Genomic DNA, 14,187 nt, shown 5'->3' with positions numbered 1-14,187 from the left:
ACTAGAGAGTATTATGCTAAGTCAAATAAGTCAGTCAGAAAAAGACAAATACGAGATGATTTCACTTACATGTGGAATGTAAAGACTACCCTCTAGGTCCATCCATGTTGTTGTAGAGGGTAAAATTTCATTCTTTTTCATGGCTGAATCATATTCCATTGTATGTATGCACCACTTCTTCTTTATCCATTCATCTATTGATGGACACTTAGGTTGCTTCCATATCTTGTCTATTGTAAATAATGATAAGATAAACATACAAATAATATATCTTTATATGTCTTGGATTTCTTTGGATAAATACCCAGAAGTGGAATTGCTGGATCCTTTTTTGTCTCTTGTTATAGCCTTTGTTTTAAAATTTATTTTGTGTGGTATAAGTATTGCTACCCCAGCATTATTTTTTAATGGTTCTTTATTGTTGAAAGAACTGCTTTTTTATCCAGTCATCTACTGATGGGCACATACAGATCTTAGCTACTGTATATTGTGCTGCTATGAACATAGGGGTACATACATTCTTTCTGATTGGTGCTTCAAATTGAATGTGCAATCAGCATAAGTGGTGGAACTTTTAGAATAGAATTCACCTGCTGCTCTGGAATTCTTTGTTAGAGGACATTATAATTAGGTGTGTGGTTTGGGGGAAGAAAAGTCTTTTAGGTTTCTTAGGAAGGTTCTCTCTTGGGCCCACTCCTTTTTAGTATGTTCAACTTTGCAAATTAATTTTACTAAAATTGATTTTGGATTCTTTATCTGTAAAACTGAGGATAGTAATAAATAATAGTATCCTCACTAAGTGTTTGGGAAAATTAAATGAGTTAATACATGTGAAGTGCTAAGAAAGGACATGGAACAGAGGAAGGGCTTACTTTTTCCAGGGCAAACTCATTATTTCAACCATCACCTGGGAGGTTTCTGGTTTCTAAGACTATCAGATATCTTGGTCCTATTATTTCATCTACCTCAGTGGTTGGCAAACTCATTAGTCAACAGAGCCAAATATCAACAGTACAACGATTGAAATTTCTTTTTTTTTTTTCAATTCAAAACTGTTTTATTTTTTTTAATTATTATTATTATTTTTTAATGAATCTTTATTGTTCAGATTAAAACTGTTTCTCCTTTTCCCCCCCATATCTCCCCACCACCCAGTTCCCACCCCCCTCTGCCCTTACCTCCCCCCCACTGTCCTTATCCATAGGTGTATGATTTTTGTCCAGTCTCTTCCCATACTCCCCACACAGACACCCCTTTCCCCCTGAGAATTATCAATCCACTCCCATTCTATGCCTCTGATTCTATTAAGTTCACCAGTTTATTCTGTTCCTCAGATTTTTAATTCACTTGACTTTTAGATTCACTTGTTGATAGATATGTATTTGTTGTTCATAATTTTTATCTTTCTTCTTCTTTTTCCTCTTTTTAAAGAATACCTTTCAGCATTTCATATAATACTGGTTTGGTGGTGGTGAACTCCTTTAGCTTTTTCTTATCTGTGAAGCTCTTTATCTGACCTTCAATTCTGAATGATAACTTTGCTGGGTAGAGTAGTCTTGGTTGTAGGTTCCTGCTATTCATCATTTTGAATATTTCTTGCCACTCCCTTCTGGCCTGCATGGTTTCTGTTGAGAAATTAGCTGATAATTGTATGGGAGCTCCCTTGTAGGTAACTAACTGTTTTTCTCTTGCTGCTTGTAAGAGTCTCTCTTTGTCTTTTGCCCTTGGCATTTTAATTATAATGTGTCTTCGTGTGGTCCTCTTTGGATTCCTTTTGTTTGGGGTTCTGTGCGCTTCCTGGACTTGTAAGTCTATTTCTTTCATCAGGTGGGGGGAGTTTTCGTTCATTATTTCTTCAAATAGGTTTTCAGTATCTTGCTCTCTCTCTTCTTCTGGCACCCCTATAATTCTGATGTTGGTACACTTGAAGTTGTCCCAGAGGCTTCTTACACTATCTTCAACTTTCTGAATTCTCTTCTCTTCATGCTTCTCTGGAGGAGTGTCCTTTGCCTCTTTGTATTCCAAATCTTTGAGTTGATTCTTGTGATCCTCTAGTCTGCTGTTGGGTCTCTGTATAATATTTTTTATCTCAGTCAGTGTATGTTTAATTTCTAGTTGGTCCTTTTTCATATCCTCGAGGGTCTCATTGAATTTATCGGCCTTTTCCATGAAATTCTTGAAAAACCTTATAACCGTGGTTTTGAACTCTATGTCCAGTCGCTTGTTCTCCTCCATTTCTTTGGTTTGTGATCTGTTTCCTTGCCTCCTCATTTTCTCTGCTTCCCTGAGTTGGTAGGGTAGTTTTGTGTACTAGGTGTCCTATTGGTTCAATGGGTCGCCTCCCAGTTACTTGAGGTGGACACTCTTGGTGTGCCCTGTGTACTGTGTGTCCCCCAGCAGGAGCTACAGCAAGAACTAGTTTTCTCCTCCTTTGCTTGGGCGGTTTTGGAGCAGTCTGACTGGAGCTGCAGTTAATTTGGTTGAGCTGCCACAGAACAGGCCATTTATGTGCAAAAGCCGCTGTGTGGAGCCTGGGCGGGTTTGTAGAATGTGCGGGGTGGGGCCTGAGGGCTGGGCAGGGTCTCAGGGCGTCACTAGGCTAGGGCGTGGCCAACGGTGATGGCTGGCGTCAGCCGTCTCTGCCTTTCCACGTTTCCAAGTCCCTGCGCCCCGCGCTCCAGCGCCGTAAAACAATGATTGCTGGGCGCACCTCTGCAAAAAAGTCACTCTCACTTTCTGACCTGATGGCTGAGAGTCCAGCTTCTCCCCGTAGGTGTCTGGGTCCCCCGCGTGTCCCCAGAAACTGGATTTCAGAGTGATCGGGAGCTTGTCTCCCTGCAGGTTGAAGAAAAGCCGTGCACCCAGTTGCCCGCCGCCAGCCCGATTCGCGTGCCTCCGTACCTCAGCTTTTCAGCGATTGTGCTCCTTTCTCTCCTTAGTTGTAAATCTACCACTCAGCCAGCTTTCCCGTGGTTCTGGGTGGTAGACGTTTTGTCTTTTAGTTGTATTTTTGAAATTGTTGTGTGAGGCAGCAGATTAGTTGTTTAACTATGCCGTCATCTTGGTTCCTCTCCGAAATTTCTTTTGAGAGCCAAATTTTTTAAACTTAAACTATATAGGTAGGTACATTGTTATTAACTTAATTAGAGTACTCCTAAGCTGGCCTTTGCTAAAAACTCAAGGGGCCAAAGAGCCGCATGTGGCTCGCGAGCCGCAGTTTGCCGACCACTGATCTACCAAATAGGCATCTCGTTGGATATGTAAATGGCACCTCAAGTGAAATAAACCAACTACCTAACAGAGGATTTCAGCTCTGGCCAGTTGGCTCAGTTGTTTGGAGTGTCACCCAGTACACTGAAAGGTTGCGGGTTCAATTCCTGGTCTGGGCACATACCCAGGTTTCCGGTTCAATCCCTGGTCGGGGCGGGTACTGGAGGCAACCAGTCAATGTTTCTCTCTCTCTCTCTCTTTCTCCCTTCCCCTCTTACTAAGATCAATCAATAAGCATGTCCTCAGGTGAGGATTTAATTAATTTAAAAAATAGGATTTCCACCCCAAATGAGATTCTCTTTACATGTGTGTTAATGTATGTCAGTCACACTAGTAACCTCAGCCTCATCATTTCCTTTTCTCTTGTTCACATCCAATATGATTGAAATAAAACAAAATGCTGTTTTTTCCTTTTTATAAAGGCAATACTTGTTCATTGTAGAAAATTTGGAAAATACGGAAAAATAACAAAATATTATCCATAACAATAACATCCTAAACTTTCTGTTAAGAATGTCAACATAGTTTTCTATTTTCCCAGATATTTAAGATCCTACTGTATATATAGATGTGATCTTTTAAAACCTAAAAATGTCTTCACCATTGAAAACATTTTGTAAAACTTGTTTTCAACTGAGATTTTAAAATTCAAGTTCCAAAAGTAAACATTTTTGAAGATTTGGAAAATACAGATAACTCAACATCTTGAGATGATTATTGTTAACATTTTGGTGTACCCTGTTTTGCTACTGAATTATAAATTTGGGGGGCATTCATATATATGTACACATATGTATAATCCTATGTAATAAAAGGCTAATATGCAAATAGACCGAACTGCAGGATGACCAGTCACTATGATGTGCACTGACCACCAGGGGGCAGACACTTAACGCAGGAGCTGCCCCTGGTGGTCACTGCACTCCCACAGGGGGAGTGCCACTCAGCCAGAAGCCGGTCTCATGGCTGGCAAGCGCAGCGGCGGTGGTGGGAGCCTCTCCTGCCTCTGTGGCAGTGCTAAGTTGTCCGTCGGACATACCCTGAGGGCTCCTGGACTGCAAGAGGGTGCAGGCTGGGCTGAGGGACCTCTCCTTTCCCTCCCCCCCGAGTGTACGAATTTTGTGCACCAGGCCTCTAGTATAGTTATAAAAGTCCAAAACAGTGTTTGTGGCCTACCTTAAATTATGCACTTTTAATTCTTCACATGCTCTTTCAAAAGCATGAATTAAATTTAACATATATGCTCCATACTCATACATGTCCGACATAATATATTTAACTAATTGTCTCCAAAAGATTCCAATTGGAACACGCTCACCAAAATGGCCTGAGTGCCAAAAAGAACAAATGACCCAAACTTTTGAGAATGCATCAGGTAAAAGATCATTTCATTGATATAGTTCAGCAATTTTCAACCGTTTTCATCTCATGGAACACATAAACTAAATACCAAAATTCCGTGGCATATTGAAAAAAATTTTTTTTGCCGATCTGATAAGAAAAGGTATAATTTTGATTCATTCACATTAGACAGCTATTGTTGTGTGGGCTGCCATTTTTAAAATATTTTTTTAAACATATTTTTATTGATTTCAGAGAGGAAGAGAGAGAGAGAGAGAGAGAGAAACATCAATGAGAGAGAATCATTGACCAGCTGCCTCCTGCCCGTTACACACTGGGGTTCAGCCCACAACCCAGGCATGTGCCCTAGACTGGAATCAAACCTGGGACCCATCAGTCTTCAGGCCAATGCTCTATCCACTGAGCCAAACCAGCTAAGGCTGTTGTCATTTTTTTTTTTAACAAATATTTTTTATTCTTAATATATATTTTTTTAAATTGATTTTTAGAGAGAGAAAGAAAGGGAGAGGAGGTAGGAAGAGAGAGAGAGAAACATCAATGAGTTGCCTCCCTTAGAACCCCAAGGGTGGGGGATCAAACCCTCAACCTGGGTATGTGCTCTGACCAAGAATCGAAACAGCAACCTTTGGGTGCACTGGACCACGTTCAATCAAGTGACCCACACCGGCCAGGGCTGTTGTCATTTTTTTAAAAAAATATATATATTTCTTTATTGATTTCAGAGAGGAAGGGAGAGGGATAGAGAGAAACATCAATGATGAGAATCATTGATCGGCTGCCTCCTGCATGTCCCCTATTGGGGATCGAGCCACAACCTGGGCATGTGCCCTTGGCCGGAATCGAACCTGGAACCCTTCAGTCCACAGGCTGATGCTCTATCCATTGAGCCAAACCGGCTAGGGCTGTCATTTTTTTTATTTGGCAATCTAAGGGAAAATAGGTCATTGTCTAAGGTGACCAGATTTTAACATTGGTAAAGCGGGACACCATTGACCGGGGGTGGGGGTTGGGGTGGGGTGTTCTTTTTTTTTTTTTCTTAAAATATATTTTATTGATTTTTTTACAGAGAGGAAGAGAGAGGGATAGAGAGTTAGAAACACTGATGAGAGAGAAATATCGATCAGCTGCCTCTTGTGCACCCCTTACTGGGGATGTGCCCGCAACCAAGGTACATGCCCTTGACCGGAATCGAACCTGGGACCCTTCAGTCCGCAGGCTGAAGCTCTAGCCACTGAGCCAAACCGGTTTCGGCGGGGGGCGGGGGGGGGGGGGGGGAAGGGGGGTCGTGATTAAAAAGTTGGTCTATATTGTAATCGCTTTTGGTTTTTTTAATAAAAGGAAATTCACTTCTTAGATCATCGTTGAATTTGCATCCTCTTTTCTTACTCATTATGTTAAAAATCTAAAAAAAAAATTTAAAATTATATTATAAATTATTATATACATATTGCTTAAAAACACAGTAAGTAGGTACATAATTACATGAACGTATTTTATTGTTTATAAATTAAATTAATTTGATTGTTATAAAGTAACTATATTTTAAAAATTATTTTAATCCTATATTTCTTTCTAAATAATAACAATACTAACTTGTATTATTTTTCCTCTGAATTTGCCGTAATGTAAGTCGTAAGTGTCACTTTCAAGGCCGGCGCTAGACTTTTTGCCGCCACTATAAAATATAAATAATATAAGTACTGTCTGCTAAATTCAAGAAAGTTTATGTATTTATGAAATAAATAAATAAATTACTTACCTGAATTATCTGAATAGCTGATTTGTAATGACATCACTTGTTTAACTAGCTTACTAGCACGCAGTACGATGTGTATCGTCTGAGAGACAGGTACAAAATGTTTTCGTCGTTGCCAATCCCCAAAAATGCCATGTTCATTAAGTCCAAACAATGGTGGTCGAATTCTAACAACTGATCAACAATGCGAACTTTGATAAGCAGTTCTCGATAATCAGTTCTCAACAATTATTTGTTATTATTAAAGTTTAACATTATAAAATTAACAAAAATAATATAAAACTCATATCCTGGCTAAATAGCCACATGGCCGCCGAAACCGTATATTCCCGTCCTGTTCTCCCTCCGTTCCCTAGCTTGTCGTGCATTCTCTCCAAAAATCAATCGGGACTTTTTTAAAACGCTGCGGGACGCGGTACAAATTGTTAAAAATCGGGACTGTCCCGCCAAAAGCGGGACGTCTGGTCACCTTATCATTGTCCCTGATTAAATAACCAAGTAGTGCATGTTTTTAAAAAATATATATGTCTTTATTGACTTCAGAGAGGAAGGGAGAGGGAAGGAGATAGAAACATCAGTGATGAGAGAGAATCAGTGATCGGCTGCCTCCTGCACGCCCCCTACTGGAGATTAAGCCCGCAACCCAGGCACGTGCCCTTGACTGGAATCGAACCCGGGACTCTCAGTCCGCAGGCCCACGCTCTGTCCACGGATCCAAACCAGCCAGGGCGGGCAGTGCGTGTTTTAAACATGCCTGGGCCCCGCTGAAAGCCGCCGGTCTGGTTTCTAGTCCGTAGCTCCTGCCTGCTGGTAAACACCCGCTTCCCACACCGGCGCCGCCCACCGCGGACAGCGAACAGGCATCCGGCCTGGGGCCCGCGGCCCTGAGCCGGGGCGGGGCCGCCGGGCGGCAGGAGGAGCTGCGGGAGGGAGACGGGGCGGGGCGCCGCCGGAGGGGCGCCGCCGGAAGTGCGCCGCCGCAGGGCCGCCGGCGTGGGCGAGGCGCGGAGTGCTTACGCAACACGCACGCGGGGCGGGCCTCCCTCCGCCCGCGCCGGCGCTGCGTCACTGGCTTTTCGGCGCTGGCGAGTGGGAACGGTGACCGCCTGGGCCTGTGCGCTGGCCTGTCGCGCCCCGGGGTCCGGGCTGCCGGCGCGATGAGGCGCAGCAAAGCGGAGGTGGAACGGTACATCGCTTCGGTGCAGGGTTTCACCCCGTCGTCCCGAGAGGTGAGCGGTTCCTGAAGAGACGGCGGCTTCCGTCCCGGCCTGGCCGCGGCCCCGCGTGGCGCCCGCCTCGCGCCCTCCTCACGGCTCACGGCTCACGGCCGCCGCTCTCCGCGGCTTCTGTAGAGACGCGGCCGGCGCCGCCGGGTAGTGGCGTGTGGTTCTCGAGCGTGAGGGGCACTGGAGCAGGGGGAGGCCGCGGCGGGCGGCCGTGGGTGCCGGCGCTTCCTCTTTCGCTGGCCCCATCCGACTGTCCTCACCCGCGGGCCCAGCCCGTCCCGGCTCCCTTGGGCGCGGGCGGCCCGCAAGGCCCCGTTCCCCGGCGCGGGCGCCTGCCTTAGCCGGCGGGGCTCTTTGGGTCCCCGGACAGTTACCGCCGCGGGGGGGCGGCGCCTTCCGGCCTTGGAGGTGGGTGGAACCCCGCGGGCATTGGCGCGGCTCCGGGTGGCTTTGCTGCCGGGACGGGACCCGCGGGCGTGCAGGTGGCCCGGGGTCGGGCCCGCCACCTCCGCGCCTGCCCCGCTAGTAGACCGCGCGAACGATGCGGGGCCTCGGTGTGTAGAGGCGGGCCCCCCCCGCCCCCGCCCCGCCCTCTTTGAAAACTTAATTGCTTTTTTAAAAACAGTGAAACGGAATCTTGGGAATTCTAAGTTTCTTACAGGGCGTTGTTACTATGTCTTAAAAACTTTGACTTTTTCGACCACATGCTCTTAGAGCCTTTTTCCTCTTTTAAAATAAATAACGTACTAGATTATTTTGCATTCATCGTGACTGGGGATTCTGTGTAGTATGAGGAAAAAGGAGTTAAGGGAGGCTGTGCGCAGACGGAATCTTGAGTCGGGTTGCCTGTGGTTGAATGTACTCTGCGGTTTGTGAGCTGTGGGACTTGAGGCAAGTGAAACGTCAATAAGATGGAGCATATAGGATAATCCATGTTGAGCATTTAGGGCAATGCTTGGCACATAGCACTAAATAAATGTTGATGTTAAAAAGCGTCAGTCATTCTGACCTGTTGTGGGCAAGGGCCTATGAGAATAAAAATAAATGAGGTAGTTTTTTAAAAAAACAACCACCCCAAAACTCAAGGAGGATCAGCAACATAATTGTATCTTTTGTCATATACTAGGCATTTGTTATCTTACTTTGTGCTCCCAACAACCCTGTGGATAGTGACACGTGGAGAAATTAAAGATACTTGTCCAGGTTCCATAGGTGTCTCAGCAGGACTTTGATAGTGGGTCTGATTTCGTTTTTTTAGGAATAGTGGAGTAGGTTACAGCCTGTTTCTCCAGAGAAGAATGGGTACCTACACATTGCTGGTGTAGTCATGAACACATATGTGGTGTCGGGATCTAAAACAGAACCTTAGTAAGGGTTTCTGTACCCTTGAAATTGATACGACCCCCTCACCCCCCATGGGAAATGGGTTTTATTTTATTTTTTAATTCTTTATTTAAAGTATTAGATGCCACCTTTTTTTTTTTTTTTTAAAGCAGGTTTAAAGCTTTCATGAGATTGTTAGTGGGCACCCTTGCTCCCCAAAATTGAGAACCGCTGGTCTAGACAGAAGTTAGAATGTTCTTTGATCTACCTAGCTCTTCCTTCAAATAAAGAGGGTTGGAGGCAAATTTTTAAGGATTGGTTATTGCCATCTCTCTTTTACATTTAAAGAGTATTATTTTAATCAGATGTTTTTCTTCACACAAGGAGAAATAGCTTACTTTAGAGCCTGGTGACTTCAGTGGAATATTGATTAACTTTGGAACTTGTGATGGTATTCGGTAAACTTGCCTCTAAGTGAAATGACAACGACGGGTGCTTTGGATAACGGAAGGGAGATGGTGGAGGCAGCAGTGACAGGCAAGACTAGTATTTACTTAGCTCCCATTTGGCAGAGACTGCACCTGTGTGAACTGATCATGCTTTCTAGGTTGTCCCAGTTCTGGAGTGAGGTGATGGGTTCATATTTTCAGATTTTCTCTTGCTTCCATTTGTTCATCTCTTTTGTTTTGCCATTTTTTTTCTCCTTTACACCAGCTTTTGCTCTTGTTGAAATTTTCACTTGTGTTTCTTTAATTTTTATTTTTCCAGATGGCTTCTATTTCGTTTTTCTAGATTTCTGTTTAGTTAGCTTTTCATTCCAGACCCCTGATTTCTATTCCTCGGAGGCAATTTGACAACTTTTAGTTGTTTGTCCTACCATTTACAGCTGTACTTCTGAATAACATGTATACTTTTATTTCTTGATCTTCTACCCTCCATTTTAGACACTTTCTACTCTGTTCCTCCAGGCGTCTGCCGACAGATGTTTTTCCCCACCCCTTGTTCTTCCAGAACTGTTTCTGTAATTTTTAGTTAAATGAATATTTAGTGTTTATATAATTATGAGAAGGTATATGTCTTTGCACTTGAGCTTTCTTTATTGTGTTGTTTTATTTTTTTCTGGAGTTAACAATTGGTTTATTTTTTGGTGTGTTTAGCTTTCTGTGATGTATTACTAATTCTTTACTCAAACCCAACTTAAACTCTCAAGTGTGATCAAACAGTTCACATCACCCACAATTTCAAGTTAAAAAACATTTTTGTTTTCCAAGTGTTTTCCTTCTGGAGTACTCTTGTTTTACTGCTCCAGCCTGGAGTGGTTTCTGTTTCTCTTTCCTACACAGCTGTGTTCCTGGGACTTTTCCTTTATCATCATTTTGAGAAATGCCTTCACTTTTTTGTGTTAGACTTTTGGTTTCTTCTAACTCTTGTCTTCTTGACTTACTTCCTCTGTTTTGGTTTAGCACAATCTCTAGTTTGAGAAGGAATGAGGGGGAATTTTTAGTGTGTCTGATTACGTAATTTAACGGATAGTTTGGTTATCAGATTCTAGATTTCAAATAATTTTTTCCTCAATTTTGAGAGCATTGCTTAATTTTCTGATCTTTTGTACTATTGTTAGATTTTTTATGTGATTCTTATTGATAACTTATAGGTTTTCTGAAGATTCTGTTCAATTGGCAAACATTTCTTTCAGTTCTGGGACATTTCTTTGAGCCACTGTCTGTCTCTTTTTTCTGTCATCTTTCAGATGTGTTTGCTCATTTATTATTATTTTTATTTTTTAACTAGAGGCCCAGTGCACGGATTCGTGCACTGATGGGGTCCCTTGGCCTGGCCTGCACCCTCTCGCAATCCAGGACCCCCTGGGGGATGTTGGATAGCCAGTTTTGGCCTGATCCCTGCAGGCCCGATCCAGACAGGAGGGAGCCCAATCCCCGCAGGCCCGATCCAGACAGGAGGGAGCCCAATCCTGTGCGTTGAATGTCTGTCCCCTGGTGGTCAGTGCGTGTCATAGTGACCAGTTGACCGGTCGTTCAGTCGCTTAGGCTTTTATTATATAGATTACAGTTTACATTCAATTTTGTTCTTCTCTTTTTATTATGCTTTTTTATTGATTTTAGAGAAAGAGGAAGGGAGAGAGAGAAACATTGATTGATGAGAGAGAAACATTAATTGGCTGCCTCCTGCACACCCCCTACCAGGGATGGAGCCCGCAACCTGGGCATTTCAACCTTTTGGTACTGGGGACTACACTCAACCAACTGAGCTACACCAGCCAGGGCTCAATATTGTTCCTTAGTAATTTCAGATATACAGCATAGTGGTTAGAAAATCGTGTACTTTACAGAATGGGCCCTCTGATGCTTTAAGTACCCACCTGTCCCCATACATAGTAATCATGATGCTAGAGGCCTGATGTACGAAATTCGTGCAAGGGGCTCGGTCCTCACAGCCTCGGTGGCTTGCCTCAGCCCTTGCCGCCCTGGCGTCTTCCAGAAGGACGTTCAGAAGGTCGTCTGGCTGTTTGGTCTAATTAGCATATTATGCTTTTATTATTATAGGTTATTGACTATATTCCCCATGCTGTAATCTACATCTCTGAGACTATTCTGTAACTACCAATTTGTACTGCAAATCCCTTTACCTATTTTACCCTGCTCTCCAACATCCCTCCCCTCTGACAGCTGTCAGTCTGTTCTCTATGAGTCTGTTTCTATTTTATTTATTTTGTTCTTTGATTTCACATATAAGTGAAAGCATGATTTGGTTCTGGTTTGGTCCTCCACATTTTCCTTTCTTATTAGTGACGTCTTCTGTTTGTTGTTCTTGTTTTTTATTTTTATTTTATTGATTTTTTACAGAGAGGAAGGGAGAGGGATAGAGAGTGAGAAACATCGATGGGTGAGAAACATTGATCAGCTGCCTCCTGCACACCCCCTACTGGGGATGTGCCCGCAACCAAGGCACATGCCCTTGACCGGAATCGAACCTGGGACCTTTCAGTCCGCAGGCCGACGCTTTATCCACTGAGCCAAACCAGTTTTGGCTTTTTTTTAAAAGAGATTTCCCTATAACCTTATTTTACAGCGGAAAGGGATTGTGGAACACCATTCAGTATCTAGACTTTGCTTATCCTTACCCTCACCCTTGTCAGGTCTCCACAAGTTTGGAGCCCATCATTTTATACTGAGAACAAGCCCATTTCAGATTTTTGCAGGGTGTGTGTGTGGAGGGTGGGAGTGGGGAAGAGGGGAGTCAGTTGTGGCATCTTTCAAGGTCTGAATGCTTCTATTTTTACGTCTTGCATCAATTCTTAATACTTAGTAGCTTAAGTGAATTCAAGCATTTGCTTACAGTGGCATAAGATGTCATTTGAAGAAGCACACTGGCTGCCTCACAGATGGTCCTGTATGGCATTGCCTCTGCTCCTTCCCAGCTATGTATGTATTCTGACACAAGGCACTTACTCCCAGGGCTTGTTCATTTCCTTGGTGAAATGAGCAGATTGGAGACAGATATTCAAATTTCCTTCAAATTTTATAGTTCTATAAGTCTGTAATAACTTTCTCTTAAGATCGTCTGTTTTAATGAAATAGTTGGAAGCAAATTAGGTTAATAGAGTTCATTTTTCTATTATGTATTGACATTGTGTCTAGTAGGAATCTATTTTTAACAGGGGGCAAGAAACTTTGTTCCTTTTAATGCCATTTTGATTGTTATGTATTAGTACTGGCCCGTGCACGAAACTGAGGGGGTGTGTCCCTCAGCCTGGCCTGCACCCTCTCCAATCTGGGACCCCTCGGGGGATGTCCGACTACCGGCAGTCAGACATTCCTCTGACAATCCGGACCGCTGCCTCCTAACCGCCCACCCGCCCGCCTGATCGCCTCCTAACCAATCACCCCCAGCTGCCTCCCCTGCCGCTACCTGCCTCCCCTGCCGCTACCTGCCTCCTCTGCGCGAGGCGGGGAAGACACAGGGACCAGCCTCCTCTGCACCGTGTGGAGCCAAGGGACCCTCAGGCCTCACTGCACTGAGTGGCAGCTGGGCCCCGCCTCCGCTGTGCACGCGGTCATCTGTGGCAACGTCAAGTGCGAGGGCCACCTAGGCTTTTATTAGTATAGGTTATTGTCGTAAATTGTTATTGTCATTCCTCATATCTTTGAAATTTATGAGTTCATGATGGTGGGGCGGGGGGAGGACTCTGTATACCCAATTCTGGTATATTCCTTTGCTTTGTAAAAGTATACCTGATTTTCTTGATCTGTTTTTGCAGTGTTAAGACTACTGAATGAGCCCTAACTGGTTTGGCTCAGTGGATAGAGCGTCAGCTTGTGGACTGAAGGGTCCCAGGATTGATTCTGGTCAAGGGCATATACCGTGGTTGCGGGCACATGCCCAGTAGGGGGTATGCAGGAGGCAGCTGATGGATGTTTCTCTCTCATCGATGTTTCTAACTCTCTATCCCTCTTCCTTCCTCTCTGTGAAAAATCAATAAAATATATTTTTTTAAAAAGAATACTGAATGAAGTTTAAGATGGCTTGTAGTTCTTTAGAATATACTCTGTTAAGAAAGATGTAGTGTCAATACTGTCATACTAAGATCACTTGGAATAATTTCCTTAGTATATGTCAGTATTTTGACATAAAATTAGAGTATATTTTTAACAGCTTTACTGAGATGTAATTCACATACCATACAGATGAATTTTGGTATGTTACTTTATTTTTTTTTAAATTGTGATAAAATATAAATATATATATATATAACAAAATTTGCCATTTTTACCACTTTTAAGTATACAATTTAGTTGTATTAGTTCAGCCATCACCATTATCTACATAGTTAAGTTTTTGAGGAGTCCAGTTATACATGGATTTTTGACTGCATGGGAGGTCAGTACCCCTCCCCACCCAGGGGTCAACTGTCTTTGTAAAATTTTTCATAACCCTGAACAGAAACTTGGTAACAATTAAGCAATTATAACTCCCATGTTATCCTCTCCTCCACCCCACTAGCCCTGGTTACCTATAATCTTTCTTTCTCTATGAATTTGCCTATTTTTGATATTTCATATAAGTGGGAACATACAATATTGGTTATTTTGTTTCTGGCTTATTTCACTTAGCATGTTTTATTTATTTATTTTTATTTTTAAAAATATTTTACTGATTTTTTACAGAGAGGAAGAGAGAGGGATAGTTAGAAACATCGATGAGAGAGAAACATCGATCAGCTGCCTCCTG

General features: G+C 43.2%; 1 protein-coding gene across 2 annotated transcripts in view; it reads left to right on the top strand.

The window, feature by feature from the left end:
* The first annotated feature begins 7,365 nt into the window (after positions 1-7,365).
* The window catches only part of LOC103297413 (E3 SUMO-protein ligase RanBP2), a 91,299-nt gene continuing 84,477 nt past the window's right edge, over positions 7,366-14,187 (top strand). Inside the window, exon 1 of one of the 2 annotated variants that reach the window (XM_028129122.2) lies at positions 7,366-7,617. In XM_028129122.2, the coding sequence (XP_027984923.2) occupies positions 7,546-7,617 (72 nt within the window). In that variant the 5' untranslated portion in view covers positions 7,366-7,545. The remainder of the gene's footprint in view (positions 7,618-14,187) is intronic. The other variant, XM_008154107.3, reaches the window with a different exon arrangement.

Source organism: Eptesicus fuscus, chromosome 9, assembly GCF_027574615.1.
Source record: "Eptesicus fuscus isolate TK198812 chromosome 9, DD_ASM_mEF_20220401, whole genome shotgun sequence".
NCBI lineage: Eukaryota > Metazoa > Chordata > Mammalia > Chiroptera > Vespertilionidae > Eptesicus > Eptesicus fuscus.
This window is presented reverse-complemented; position numbering and strand designations above follow the sequence as displayed.